At 47.4% G+C, this 15,342-nt stretch overlaps 1 protein-coding gene across 9 annotated transcripts in view; it reads right to left on the bottom strand.

Moving 5' to 3' along the window:
* Nucleotides 1-329: 329 nt before the first annotated feature.
* Nucleotides 330-15,342, bottom strand: part of BCOR (BCL6 corepressor) — an 83,591-nt gene continuing 68,578 nt past the window's right edge. For all 9 annotated transcript variants that reach the window (XM_049834754.1, XM_049834759.1, XM_049834763.1 and 6 more), the window contains 5 exons: nucleotides 11,182-11,348; nucleotides 4,214-4,359; nucleotides 2,960-3,037; nucleotides 2,600-2,750; nucleotides 330-1,450 (listed from right to left, as the gene is read on the bottom strand). In XM_049834754.1, coding sequence (XP_049690711.1) covers nucleotides 1,156-1,450; nucleotides 2,600-2,750; nucleotides 2,960-3,037; nucleotides 4,214-4,359; nucleotides 11,182-11,348 — 837 coding nt within the window. In that variant the 3' untranslated portion in view covers nucleotides 330-1,155. The remainder of the gene's footprint in view (nucleotides 1,451-2,599; nucleotides 2,751-2,959; nucleotides 3,038-4,213; nucleotides 4,360-11,181; nucleotides 11,349-15,342) is intronic.

The following is a 15,342-nucleotide window of genomic DNA, read 5'->3' as shown; positions in this document are numbered from 1 at the left end:
TCAGTCAATTCAACTTAAAACGATGACAAAGGAGGGAAAATAATTGAACCTATTCACAATTCTTTAACTAAAAGGCGATGCAGAAAGTATTGTGAATACCGCTTTGAAACCTCTGTCCTACAAAAGGCGCCCGCCCGATGTTTTCTTGTAACTTTGAATTTAGAAAGCCAATGCAGATTCTACCTCAGACTTCATCAGCTGCTCGCCGGCACCTGTGCCAGCTCTGCTCCGCTTCAGGAACCGCACGCGGAGCCTCCTTTCATAAACGTTAATGAGTCGGAGCTCATTTCGCAACCAGGCACGGAATTAATGGGAGTCACTTTAGCCCCTTCATTTCTCAACAGTTTTATTGCCTTTAAGAAAATTTTTGTAAAATATAAATACAAAGGCAGGAGATTTACTTACAAAGTTAAAACACAGATCTCAAACATAAACACACAATTCAGAAAATTTAGTTTATGTACAGTTTCAAGCAACTTCAACATATGTTAGTTTTTCAATATTTTACAAGGTACAGAAAAAATAGTTCAAAGTCTTCTTTAAATAAAGAGCATAAAATGTTTAAACATATATAAACAATCCGGTTTGATGTGTGAAAACTAAATTTCACAGCTTTTAAATTAGGATATAAAAGTTCTTACAATTAGTTGATGCGTATGGATATGGTTTAATTTATATTACAAACTATTGAATTATATTCAATAGTGCTTACCTGGCCAAAGCAGGTAATTCTGTAAACAAAAAAACAAAAATAATATCACCAAGTGCCTTACCGAATTCTATCTCCCAAACAAGCCACACGACTTTGATCACATCACCTAGAAAAAGTATGTTCTGTGTAATCAGTGCTTTGTATGAAACAAAGTCAATGTGTGGGTGTGTTCTTTAAAAAAAAAATGTGTTCCGAGTAATAACAAACTTATCCCAAAGCCTGTGTGCATTTAAAGAAACATTATATAACAATTTTGTAAAAACTGATTGAAGTTAAAAAAAAATTCTTCCAAAATCCATCCAACTGGAATTCAGATCTCTTATATAAAGGAAAGATATTTTCATATTTAATAGTGTCCTTTCTTTACAGAAACAATTGCATTTGAACACATATACATAAAGAAGTAACTGTATAGAGGACTGTACATTAAATGGCCTGATGGTTCACCAGAGGATGTCGAAGGGAGGATCCTCGTGCGGATGCAACCAGTGAAACGAGGAGCCGAGCAAAGTCTTGAGTTCGCTTGTAAACTCTACCAAGTCCAACAGCTCTTTGCTCTCCGGGTTAAAAGCTTCAAGGTCCGTAGCGCAAGAGAACAACTGGCTGAGGGAAGTCTGTTTGTAAAACTCTGCCTCCGTGATGGTGACAACTTCCAGATTGGGGAAGTTGCAGCGGAAGATGCGAGATGACATTTTTAGCCTCTTCACCACGTCTGAGAGCAAAAGCCAGTTTCGTGGTCTGTGGAAGCGAAGAAGAAAGAGGCTCCAATAACCGACATTAAGTCAACGGGCTTCTTGCCTCTCCACTCTATCGCTGTGTGACAAACCCTCCCTGGCCGTACCCGCGCAAACAACCCCCCCGAAATCGAGGCCATACCCAGGGGGTCAAATATAGCAGATGTGCAGGCGCGTACGTATTTACTCATAGTACCTCTGCCCGCAGCTTTGGGGAAGGAGGGGGACCAGGCATGGGGGGGCACTGGAGCCTACGGCCGCTCCCGTGGTTAAAGGTTCGCCTGGCTGAGAGCCCAACTCCCATTCAGCAAGTTAGGAAATGGCCTAGAGTTATAATCAGAAATTTCAGCACCTCTGACTTCCAGAGATGCCAATACTAAATGCAAGTCAACAGAGGCGTTTTTCTCAGATTAAGAATGCGATTTTTTTAATTCAATCTTTGTACTTGTCCACTTCAGAGAACTTAAGTTATATCCATCACCCAAATAATAAAAAAACATGCTAAAACCCACACTCCCGCATGATTAATATTTAAAAACTATTTCTCCCACGGCTGTCATCAAAACTGGTGCAAATGACGAACGGTAGCTCTTTATGAAGCTAATTTATATCTTGAATATAAGAGATGATACAATTTTCCAGGTCTTTGTTTATGATTAACTATCACAGTACCTTCTGCAAGGTGTTTATTTGTTTGATATGATTCAGGGCTTTAAACCAGTTTTGCTGCAAAGTCTAGAACAGTAGTAACGGTGTCATTTCATCATTCACAAAAGCCCCCCACTCAGCAAAACAGACAAGCCCACTAAATAAAACCAAGAACGCCTTACAAACATGATATCCAAACTTAAGTGCTAGAAGCACTTGTGTTTTGGGATGTTATACCAAGATGCCTGGGATGAGGGAAGGAATCCGTGTTCAAATGTCACTCGTTCAGCTCAGGAGTACGGCACTCAAAACACAGCCCCAACAAGTCAGCCTTTCCCCCTCTCACCTCCTATTAGCTTATTTCTAAAAAGCCTGGCAGTTAACGGTATTGCTCTTTCATTTACGTTAGATAAATGCAAATGTATTTCCCCACAGACACAAACTGCTGCCATCCCAAGCAGATCGTCTCAGCTATTTTTACCCCAAGCTCTGTATTTATTCTTACCCCTGAGAGAGACACACTTGAATGTTGTAACACGGCAAGGGAGGCTCATCCGAAAATTCGAATTCAAGCACATCGCTAAAGCCATCTTCATCTTCATCACCTGGGCCAGGAGGATTTGCCAAGATGTCAAATCCAGATTCATCTTTTGGATCTAAATAAAATTGAATAAAGGTGCCAAGTCAGCATTGAAGAGACTGTTGCAGGTCTTGCTTTTTCTTCCAATAACGTGATCTGTAAATAAAATCAGTTTGCTTCCTTCCTAGCTTCCTCTACCACAAAAACAAAACAGCCCCCACCCCCACGTGCCGCATGTTTTGAAAGTCTCCACATACAAAGAAATAAAGGGTAACATTTGCTCACCGCACACAGAGCTGCCATAGAAATCCCAGTACAAACCAGGGTCATCAACACTTCGACCTTGCAGGTCAGTTAAATACTCTGGAGAGGAAAAAACAACAACAAAAACATACTGATGAGAATAAAAAGCTGGCAAGTTTAGCAGACCATGTGTCATACAGTCTCACTATGCATCCTCCATACCTTCCACCCAAAAAAACCCCACACCGTATTCCTGATGCACGTGCTACAAACAACAGCATATACACACCATTCTCGCAAGTATTCCTGGAATTCGCTTTTCTCCCGCATCCTTTCTCCCATCAGCTCAAGTAATGACCCACCGCATCAAATAATCACTCAAAGTCTAACAGGGACAGACCCAACCTTAAGCTTCAGAAACTGAGAGCGGCATTTTATTTTTGTGAAAGATAGGGATGTACCACACTTTTTAGCCTGCACAGTTATTCTGGACACCAACTGCAGGGTGAAACAGTGGCCCCAAAGAAAACTGATAGAAAAGGTTTTTCCACACAGATACGTTCAGAAGATGTAATTCTTTTCTACAGACATCATTTGCGGGATCTGCTAGTTGAGTTGATGGAAGGATACTGGGATTCAAGATGTTAAGAAGTCCAAGATACTGGACTTTACTGGAATCCCGATACACCTATGCACTTTCTACACTGCACCATTTAAACAGGTAAGTGGATGAGTACATCAACTCATTGACTATGAACACTGCAAACATTTTCAGAGGTTAAGTTATTAGGGAATGCAAGTATCTTTACCCAAAACTAACAGGAAAAAAACCCGAAAACAATGTTAGAACATGGATGTGTTTAAAGACAAGAGCCTTTAATACAGTTTTAGAGCATTTCAGATATAAAATGAGGCAGAACTTGCAAAAAGACAAGTACTAGAAGGACAAAAAGCAAGACCAGGGGAAAACATGATTATGTTTAACAGCTATTCGATTTGGCAAGTTTCTTATTTTCATTTCAAGCAGAAAACTGAAGGCACCGCAACAGCCCACTGACCTCCCACCTACCTATCAAATCTGATAGTGGCATAATCTTTACGACTTATTAAGAGTTTCAATTAGAAGGAGCCCCCATGCATGGCTATGCTTCCCACCTGCAGCCGCTGGGTTTTTGCAGGCAGAGAAGGCTCCTTGGCGTGGAGCCATCCCTGCCAGTCAGCAGGGACTTTGGGGGGCCAGGGAACGTCCCCCCATTTGCCACGACCGGCAAAGCCTCACACAACGTGGCCACAGACCTGTGAGGAAGGTCTCCATGAGCTCGCTGTGGGTCATTTTCACAATGGTCCTCCCAGAGTAGGTCGCAAGCGTTGGATCAGCACCGTAAGACAGTAACAGGCGGACAATTTCCAAGTGATCGTTTTCAACCGCGTCGTGGATTGGTCTAGGGAGAAATAAAAGAGATCACGGTGTTACATTTTGACTCAATCGTATTAAACAAATGCGCCTGAAAAGAAACTTCTGACTTCAGATCAAAGTTATTTATAGCAAATAACACTATTAATACAGCTGCCAATCATCCCATTGTCAGTTTTACTTGCACATCATCCCCTCCCCTCTTGTCTTTTCACAGTCAGACTGCTCGGGGCAGATATTTCTGTTACGTCTATTCATTGCCGTACATTTTTCGAGGGCCAGTAAAATAATTACACCGCCGTAACAGAAAGCAGGAGTTTGCATGAAGCCTCACAAACATCATTTTGCTGCAAGTCACTCTACCGTTCCAAATCTCTCCCAATTTAACAGCGTGTTGTGGAGTAAGGGCTCATTCAGCCTGCCTCTGGGCAAGCACAGAAATCAGTTACCCAAAGCTCCTAAATTATGTACACAGAAATAAGTTATGAAAATTTGCTGGGAATTAAACTTCTGTGCCGTATCCTCTTTAAACAGTACTGGCGAACATATTTGCAGCACAATTCAACCCTTCTACTCAGAGAATAGAAAAATGTGTTATTTTAACTTTAGTCCACCCAGAAGTTAAGGCATTTTACGCAGCATGAGCAATCTATACAACCTCAGACATAGATTTTGTGAGCCTACAGAAGGATTATTCATTAATACACATGCCTGCAATTCCAGGTCTAGAATTCCTTATCGCTAATTATAAATCGCATTAACTTTTGCCTTTAAAATTGATTATACGTAACGGGGAGTTGTCTGGAAGTAGAACATATTACCCCTCAGACTAATGAAGATGTGTTAAAATCCCATCTTTTCCTCAGACGGCGATGAGCAGATGAACTGCCAGCGATCGTTGCAGTTGCAACTCAACTCTACACACCTCCTCCTTTAGGCTGTCAACACCGCTGCCCCCCAACAACGCTTTCGAGCTCTCAAACAGATGTATTAAAAGGCAAGAGAAGGAAGGACTTCCAACTAGGATCACGTACTGCCTTGCTGGAAAGCTTTCAGAATGACGGTACGAGGAGAAGTCACCTGGAAGCACAGACAAGCAATGCCCTCAACTCCGTCTACCAATCTCCCAAGCGATGCTCGGCTAACAACCACGGCTGAAATTCCCTCTGCCAGGAGGCAACGTCCCCGCTATGTCACCACCGCTTTGGGACGGGCTGGCACCCACATGAGCTCAGGGCAGAGGAGAGGCAGATCAAAGCAGTCAGAAGAGGAAGGCACACCGCCGTTTTCCCATCCATCACGTAGCGCGGCTGGTGAGAGCAGGACGCTGACCCATCTCAAAAAGACCTATGTTCCAGGTGCGTTGACTCCAAGTACCTTCCAGTAGGCTGTGATTTAGGGCGATTAACATCCGCCACACGTGAAGCACTCTCGCTTGCCCCCATCTTGCTGGAAAGCTGTACGCAGGTTTGGTTTTGGCATATGCGCGCTATACTGACACGAGGAGGTGCGCTTGGGAGTGTTTGCGGCTCGTTCCCTACGGAAAGAGGGCTTACCCGGCGCTGCCTGCCTCCTGCACACCCCAAGCCACCCACCCAGCCAACAAGCAGGTGATCCCCGAGCTGCTGAGCACCGTCCTCGACCCACCTCGTGCCACCCCTCAGACCCCTGGCACCAGAGAGAGCAAGACGCACCGCTCTTTGGGAAGCCACTTCCAAACTTTAAGACCAGAGAGGTCCACGAGGATCCCTTGCAAAGGGTCGGGATATCCCTTCTCCTTTTCTCAGGGAAGTCTCTAACGTAACGCTGAAACTATCTGACGCCCTCGGGTCCCCCGCAAGCCTCAGCCTCCCACCTCCACCCACCAACGCAGTTCTGCGCAGCACCACGTGCCTACGCAGCACCCAGCGCATCCAGGATCTGGCCAGCGCGAAACATCCCAGGCGATACAACACAGGAGGTAACAAATAATAGGGGTGCTGACACGGAGGCTGAAGAAGTATCGGGTGTTTCTGGCTGTCAGCAAGCATCGGAGGCTTGAGCTGTCGGGTCACGACACTCTGAGCATCTACAGCGGGAAAGGTCAGCCTTGCTGCAAACCCTCCTGTCCCCCACCGGGCATGAAGCATCCTTGGCTGAAAGTCTGGCAACAGGCACCGGGAACAGATGAGAGTTACGGCTGCGGCCAAATGCTGGGGACGCTTTTTCTCCCCCACTGCCTCATTTTACTGGAGTCTTTAATTTGAACTGTTTTCCATTTTATTTTAAAATTAGGATTTTCTGATTTTGGAGGGGGGGGGTGGAGAGTGTTGTGGGTTTATTGGTTTGTGGGTTTTCTTGTTTGTTTTTTTTTTTTAAACCGACTTACCTAAGTGGCTTTTGAAGCAGTAATGAATTCAAGATGATCCCTTAACTTATTAAAAACAGCATCTAAATCACCGCCCAGTGTTTCAATCAATTTAACAACACACAGACGAGTTTATTAAAGGGCGCCTGGGTATTCCCCAGGAAGGAAAAATAGCGGCGCATGGGCTGTAACCCCGGGATGGGACCCCTCTCCTTTTTCTACGGGTCACCCAGCCCAGCGCAGTGGTGCAGAGAGGGGCAGAGGCAGTGGAGCAGGCAGGGGAGCAGGCAGGGGAGCAGGCAGGGGAGCAGGCAGACCCATCTCTAATGCCTGCCAGAGCACACAGAGGCCGCCCAGAGCACGAGAGGGGATTTTATAGAGGCAAGGGGAAGCAAAGGCGCAGTAAAGCCACGTGGAAGAACAATAAATAGAAGGAAGCGAAGGAAGGAAAAAAACCACCGGTGGGGAGGGGAGGGAAAAGGAGATTCCCCATAGATAAGGCAGGGGGAAAAAGGCAATAACGGAGCGCTGACAGACTCTTTTACTGGCTAGCACAGCTTCTTGGCAAGCTCACGAGCGGGACCATGCAAAGGCACAGCTACTCGTTTGCTTCTCCCACCAGGGCCAGCAGAAGAGGGAGTATTTTTCAGTCTTGGCAGAGTTTAGCCATCCTCTTTGTAGGATGTAAAAGTGACGACTGGAGTCGGCAACTTTTTCAGATGTGAAAATAAGATTCTTGGGAGTCCTCTCCTGGGCTGCTTTGCCCATATAATCTTTTCCGCCCTGAGCATCATAGAAATAAAACACTCTCTATCCCTAATGGTACAGTTAATGGTAGTATAGCTTGTTTCTAAAACAAACTCTTCGAAATGCCCCAGAAGGATCTGGGGACATTCGAGAGCTGCAATATCCTACAGAAGACACACATCTCAACCCTCTCTTGTGTACTGTCGAATTCTTCCTACTATTTTTACTGCTACTAGAGTTACGAAAACATTTCACTGGGGGTTTATCATTCCACCACCAAAATTATAAACTATTTAGACCAGTCAGGGTTTGCTCTCAGCCTTTCAGGCACCATCAGAACTTTCCTCGCTGCACTAAGAGGTCTCGTAACTCACGAAGCAATACCGTATCTTGGCATTTTATTTATACTTCCATCTACTCTATTATGCAATGCTGCCCCACAGAAGAGGCAAAGCACAAGTTGCAGGAGGGCAGCTACGCTGGCTGCCTCTTCTTTAACGCAATTAGCTGCTGGAGGGTATCGCTCTGCCAAGACCAGCTGAAAGGACACAGGAAGAGAGCCATCTTGGCATGGTCCTCCCAGGGAAAAAATAAAAAAGGCTGAGCTCATCAGCTGCCAGCGAGAAGCATAAAGCAAAACTGGCTGCGGAGAGCGAATCTAGCGAGCGAACTCTGAAGCAACGGAGAGGTCTCGCTAACAGGCGGGAGATGCCTGTATTTTTGGCAGGCGGCTTTGTTTTTAAAGCGATGCCGGTTCAGCTAGGTCGTGCTGCAGAGGTAAGAGAAGAACAAGGAGATAAGGCCAAACACACCGGCAACTATCCTTGCCGATGTCAGGCACCGGTCGTGGAATGCCCCTTGTTCAGCTACTGCACTTACTGGGGTCCTGTCAGGGAAGGAAAGCGCTCGCCTCTTAAGCACGGTCTATTATTATTTATAGGTAAGACGATTAAGAGCCCTTAGAGACTGTGGCACCTCTGAGACAGGTCTTAAAAGATCTCGCCCCGTTCTACAATAATCTTTGATTAGCCACTAATTCGGCAGCGGAGTGCTTGTGTATTCAGGGTCTGCAGGCGCTGCATTTGGAGAGCCACGATCAGCATAGAGTTTAAGGGGAAAAACACAGGAGACCACCGTAGTTAGCCCGGCCAGATGTGCTGTGAATAGGGCAGACAGAGGGACATCGTGTGCTGCAGGCAGCAGCAGGCCACTACAGTCCGGCGGCACTTCGTTTGTTTTTGGCTTCACCGAGATTTCTGATAGCATCAGGAACCAGTGGCTGAAAGCCTACCTTATCTACGGAACTCACCACAGACTGGCTGCGTAGGTACATAAAAGGCAACACCAAAGCAAGAGGCTCAGGTTTTTGCTTTGTTTTCAAAATTAAACACACGCATGCAAAACCACCGCATTGACCGGAGCACCTGCAGCACTTCGGACAGGACTGAGAGGACAGATGCACGGACTTTGCAGAACTTTCCTACATCCTTCAGGTTCTTAGGGACATTTTGTTCAGACTGAAGCCGTATCGACTTTTCAGAATATCCTCCAAAAAGCTGACCACCGAGGCAGCAGGCAGCAAGTAACGCAGACTGGAGCTTCAGGCAGCTGGGATCCAAGCGACACGCCAGGCTGCCACACTACATCACAGCTCGTGCGGTTACATCACAGCTCGTGTGGTTACATCACTCCTCCATGCAGATTTACGTTAACTGGCTGAACAGAACTCAACACATCCACTGTTACTGCCTGGAGACTTGGGAGGTTCCTGCACGCCCAAAAATATCTTTGGCTAGTGGGCTTGCGAGGTGGCGCAAGGGGCAATAAGGCATATTCAGTGTAGTTAAAAAAGCAGAGGAGGGGAGAAGTCTTTGATGGTGGGTTTGTTTGGAGGTTTTTGGGTTTAATATTATAGTATCTTTCCAAGCAACACAGCTGAGGAAGACTGACGCTTCTTTCCTCGTAAAAGTTAAAGGAGGAAAACTCACTGAGGCTTCAAGAGAGAGATGGGATTTGTCCTATGAATACCTGGCCCTACTAAAAGGCGGTGGATAACACTGATCAGAAGTTCCTTGCAGAAGCTTCTGCTCTCTGCCCTGCCCAACTCAGGGCAGCTAGACCATGTTTCTTCTGTATATTAGATGTGTTTTGGTTTTGGATTCACACTGTTCGACAGCTTTTCAAACAAAACGTAAATCTGTCATCAGGAAAGAAAGGGAACCGTAAGCTGAGTTCTGACATTACCATCTATGATATTATTATTATTATTATTATGTTCATTCCTAAAATGTTCACTCCCCAAAACAACTTTTCAGGGTACACAAGCCAACTTTTTTTCTTGAAAATCAGCTCCATCTGTGAACCAAAATCAAAGGTGGACTCTGAAGTGGTGGGTGATTAAGACTGGTCAGAAACTTGCTGGGGTTACTTTTCTATATAGGTTATTCCAGCAAGCGAGACAAAAATAATTTAGGATTCTTTTTATGGCAACTCGCCACCGTTGCATAGGTCACGTACTAAAGCTGGAGACAGCAGAAAATGCGGGGCTGTTTGTCAGCCTAGAGAGCTGAGATTTCTTACAAAGAAGTGGGAGATGGAGAAGGAATCCGACAATCCAGCCAGCGTTTCAATGTTTCTCCAGAAACGTTTCCTTTGGGCCCTGATGGGCCAATAACGACTCACCATCATTAACTTCTAATGGACCATCCTAACCAGACCTCTTGGGACTTTTGTTTTCCTGACTCCTCCCTTCCCAAGTTAATAAATAAAGGGCTTAAAAACAAAAGAAGCAGACTCTTAGTTATGCTAATTTTACCTCCCTGGCTATTTGGAAGGTGATAGTGAATTCGATAAACCATTTAAGATAAGAAGCTGCAGGAGCTTCAAAGAATACAAAGCAACCTGTCGCCAAAATGCATAGACTGGATAGTGCTCTGCATATGTTGAGAAGTTACCCCAAGGTCAGCCCTGCAGAGGTGGTCAAAGAGGTACTTTAGGAGATGCACAAGAAGCTTAAAAAAGGTGCGGAGCGGCATTGCTACCTCCATAAAGCAAAGAAGAAAAGCTCGCTATCTATTCTGCGAGCACAGGAACTAAGCATCCCTACTATTTCGTGAAGGAAACTCAAAAAGGCTAATTCGGGATAAAAAAAATAAATCCAACATATCAAATGAGCAGATAGTTTTAACAGTTCAGCAAAACAACATTGTGATATAGCCTATATAGGACTCGCACACCCAATCACAGCAAAAGCCTGAAGTGCTCTTAAAAGTAACCCTGCAACCAAGGCAAAGCCCACTCTTGGCACAACTCAAAGGACCCGGAGCGCGTACGAACAAGGCTGCAGCTCAAGTATCACTCCTTCCTGCCCTGCAGCTGGCAATTTCACAAACTCTTTTAAAAAAAAAAACAAACAACACAAAGCCCAACTTATTAAAATTCCCAGAAGGAGGGAAAAAAAAAAATTTTACACTGAACTCGAGTCACACCAAAAGTGTGCCCCCACCAATTTATTAACCGGAGAGCGGAGGAGGTCACCAAGTCCTGCACGTTCCTGCCTAAGGACCAGCAAAATACGGAGGACACCGTGCAGCGGGACCTTGGCAGCAGCGCTGCCGGCTTTGGGGGGCTCATGCCGGATGAGGAGGGGGAACAAGGGGAGGGCAAAAAGACGGAGGGAAGGGGTGCTTCCTCCCACCATCGTGGCCAAAGAAACCACCGCCGGGTCGGTGGTGGGGACCAGCCAACGCCGCTAACCTGGTTCCATCCTGCGCGCTGCAGTTGACGTCAGCCCCGTACTCGAGGAGATGCCGCACGATGCTCAGCCAGCCTCTGGCACAGGCCTCATGCAGGGCGCAGTAACCCGCGTTGTCACGATGATTCACGTCACACACTTTGTTTTCCAGACAATACAGAACCACTTCCTGGAAAAGAGGAGGAAAAACAGATACATCGAGTTATTTCTTGCTGCGGAGATGCACAGATTTCTCTTCCCGAAGGAGAAGCAGGGGGGGAAAGGGCTAAACACAAAATCCCTACGACATGTCAAAGTTACCCTCTTCAAGACGGGTCACTCAAAAGGAAAAGAAAAGGGAGAGCCGTTGCAACTTGGGTATTTTCAGGAGAGACAGCAGAGACCACGACTTCCCACCAGCAGACTGGCTTGCGCAAAGCGGCACCGAGAGCTCTGCGCCCCGCGGGGACCTTCCCGCAGCCCCCAACGTCAGGAATCGTCGCAGAGGGGGAACGTGCAAGTTTCGCAGACAAAACTCACAGCTTTCCACTTCTCAAAACTTCCACGCATAAAGCTAGCAGGAAGGTTTTTACTCTTACATCTGCATTTTTTAGCAGAAAATTCTGCAAGCACAACAGCAGCCCAGCCGACGTCAGTTTGATTTTAAAAAGAAAAAGCGCATGACCCGAAACAAAACACGTTTAAGACACACAAAGGACAGTTTGCTATCTGCAAACAAAAAAAAAGCCCGGCTCTATCAAGATCGGGGAAATCCCATTTTCACCCACCCTGGTTTTCTGCAGGCAGAACTAAAGCCAGGCGCCAGGTTCCAATAACGAGCCCAGCGCCGTGGGAAGCCATGTGAATTTAACACAATTCATCTTGCAGTCAAATATACCACGGTCGAGAGCCTAGGCCAGACTCGGCTCTACGTTGTTGTGAGGCCTTGAAACAATGACTGCTCCATCACTCAACCAAAAATTTAGGATGGTGCGAGTCTTCCTCAATTTGTGTCAGATGCACAAGAAGAAGCCCCCACACATTTCTAAGTGATGCTGTATGTATAAAATAGCCCCCACACTCCCAGATTAGTGGCAAGCCATTCATTTTGCATTTGCTCCTCTCGAAGGCTGAGCGACATCGTTCGCAAAGCCAGACACGGCGCGGAGGGGGCACGTGTTTGCTTTGCCAAAACGAGAAAATAAAAACAACCGCCAGGTGCGATGCATTTATTCTTCCCGTTTCAAAATCTACCGGAAAGCCTGCAATAATCTGTGTTCTGGGTATACCTGACCCGAGAGCTGGTATCCAGGATACAGCATGAAGCTGCTCTTTTAGCAGGCCCTCACTAACCAGGCTAAAGCGGGGAGCTAACGAGCTGCCCGTCCCAGGCACCAGAGCATCCCCATCATCTGCCGCCGGGACGGAGCGGTCCACCACCTACACCTGACGCAACCACCAGTTTAACCTGGCATCCCCCCCACAGTCCCCCCCTCTCGCCGAACAGGGGCTCTTAATGTTCCTGCTCATCAGCCCAAAGGCCAAAAACCGGTCCAGAACGGACGCTCTTTATCCTGCACTCGCTCAAGCCCGTAAGAAAGGGCTGTGCAAAATTATACCCTGGAGGTATGAATTTTCCTTCAAAACCAGACCACCCCGCCAGGCAAATTAGCAGATGGATATAGGTAGGAAAAGCAGCTGCCGTATTCGGCTCCACTTTTAGCATGCAGTTGCCATTTAAAATAGATTCTGCAACTCAAAATAAAAGACCTTTCATCTATTTTTGTAAAAAGGAAAGGCTCGTCCTAGGGCGGAATACCTACTACTGGACGAAAAGGCTAATTTTGTCGGGCAATTCTGTGTTAAGAGGCTATAAGAAGAATGTCATTAACCACAAAATGTAACCATAAAGACCATAAAACTCTACATTGTTAATTAATTAAATGCCTCATTAACTTTTTTTAACATGATTTATTCAATTTACAAAAAAATTAGCCATCACTGCCGAATACAGGAACATGTGGTGCCACAAACACACTTTTGGTTTCATAAGCACCTCTCGCAAACGTTAGAGAAAGGCTGTGAAAGTGCCACGGGGCAATTTAATGTCTGTTCAGGCGCTCTATTTAAACCAGCGATCTGAAAATCACTCGCAGTTAATCCGAAGAGTCGAGCTAGCATGTCACCGGCAAGATCCGTGCCGCTGCCGCTCCTGCTGCCTGCAGTTTCGTTAGCCGAATCGCAAACAGCAACCTTAAAAGGTGCGTGCAAATAGGCACGCTCCATCCTCGCCTTCAAAAAGGTCCCCTTCGCTCTCGTCTCTCCCACCTTCTGCTCCTCTCCAGCAGCTCCTGCCCCTTTTCCAAGGGAAGGGCTCAGCATCCCCCCGTGCATCCCCCCGTGCCCCGGGCACGCGTGCTGCCACCGAGAAGCACTATTCCCCTCCACCCAACCTCGAAACGCGGCCCTTGGGCGAGGTGTTATAAGCTATAATGCTTCCCCGCAGCACCGTGCCAAACCCCAGGAGTGATGCTCGTCCCCGGTGGGGCGCGGGACCCCCAGGGGAGCTGTGCCAGGGACCCTGGTGTGAGGCATCCCCAGGGCAAACCCTCTCCCCTTGGCTGGATGAGCCCCGTCTGCATGAGTGTTTAAACCCCCTGGAAACAAAAACCATCTTTCGCCCACCCCTATCACACACCACACGTTCCTCTGATTTCATTGCCTTCCCAGGCAGGATTTAATCCCAAATCCACCAGAGAACTTTCCAACTCCAGACACACACCAAAAAGCAACAAGCAGCACAAAGACGACCCCTGTTTCCTCTCCCATCAAATTCATTACGCAAGCCTTTTGTAATTTTTTTCCCAAAAAGACTTTACGCTCCCTATAATTCCCCCTTCACAAAAAGTAAATTACAGTTTTAAGACTACTATTATCTCAAGTCATTTGTTTCAAATGGGGAAAACAGCATGGATTCGAGAGCATCCATACACTGGGATGGGTTGCTAACATCCTGACGAAGCGAGGCCGGGTGCAGAAGCCTCGCAAAGTAAAGGCAAAGCTTCCCACCAGCATCGCCAGGGTTTTGCTTGGGATTTTCCTCTGGATTTCCAGAGCCAAAGACCATTTGCCACGCTGTCTTTAAGTAGCCTTGCTGGCTGCGGCCCTGCAATTTCTCTGACCAGACGTAAGCCGCATTTGTCCTTCAACGTTTCGCTCCCGTGTCAGCTTTCACACCCAAAATCATAACCGCGTGCGCGTCCCCCCTTCCCGCAACCATCTGGGGCACATCCACGCTGTGCAATCGAGAGCGGGGCAGAGGCACCCGAGCTAGCAGCATTCGGGTTCCCTGTGGGTCCAGGAGCGACATATACAGCTCACCAACATCTCTGCATGCCAAAGGTGCCAGCGCTGCCTCTGGGTTTGGGGTGGCATCTCCCCACGGCCGCAGGGCATCCCCGCTGCAAAGGCAGGCAGGCAGGCAGGGTGCCAAGGGCAGGCAGGAGCTCGCTGGGTCTCAGGGCAGAGCTGCTGGTGCTGTTCTACCCCCGTACAGCAGCCCTGACGCTGGCCCTGTGGTACCAGCCACTTCCAGCTCCAAGTCCCGCGCTGGCGCTCGGCATCCCTTTTTTACAAGCCACGGCCCCGGCGGCGCAGACTCAATTCGCCTCCGCTGCCGTTGGGCTGGCGAGGGGCCACGGGGGGCTGCCGGCTGCCACCGCAGCAGCTCTGAGAAGCCCCCACGTGCCCCGAGAGCTTCCAGCGCTTCCAGTTCAGCATCAGCCCCCGGCCATCGCGCGGCAGCCACCGAAAGCTGCTGCCCCGCTAATGGGGACGGCGGAAAACAGACGTGTGCAGCTGCCACAGGTCACAGACCAGCAAATTACCTTGACCCATCGAGATTTTATTTTTTTTTTTTTTTTTTGGTAGTAAATAGAGGGATTTGTAACTTCTTGACCACTCTAATTTTTCTGGAGACAGAGGAAATTCAGCTCTCTACTAATTGCAGTAGTCTGGTCGCTAGCAAGAAAAACACCACAGCGACAGAGCTTCCACGGCTGACCAAACTATCACAGCTCACCACAGCCCAAACGAAGCCCCGACACGCCGGCGCAGCCACCCACCACTCCGAGCCTTGAAAGACACAGACGATGGCGGATCCCACGCTCCGCCAACGACGGGAC

This window comes from Accipiter gentilis, chromosome 32, assembly GCF_929443795.1.
Source record: "Accipiter gentilis chromosome 32, bAccGen1.1, whole genome shotgun sequence".
NCBI classification, from domain to species: Eukaryota; Metazoa; Chordata; class Aves; order Accipitriformes; family Accipitridae; genus Astur; species Astur gentilis.
The sequence above is the reverse complement of the archived record's forward strand: the minus strand, read 5'-3'. Positions and strand labels throughout refer to the sequence as shown.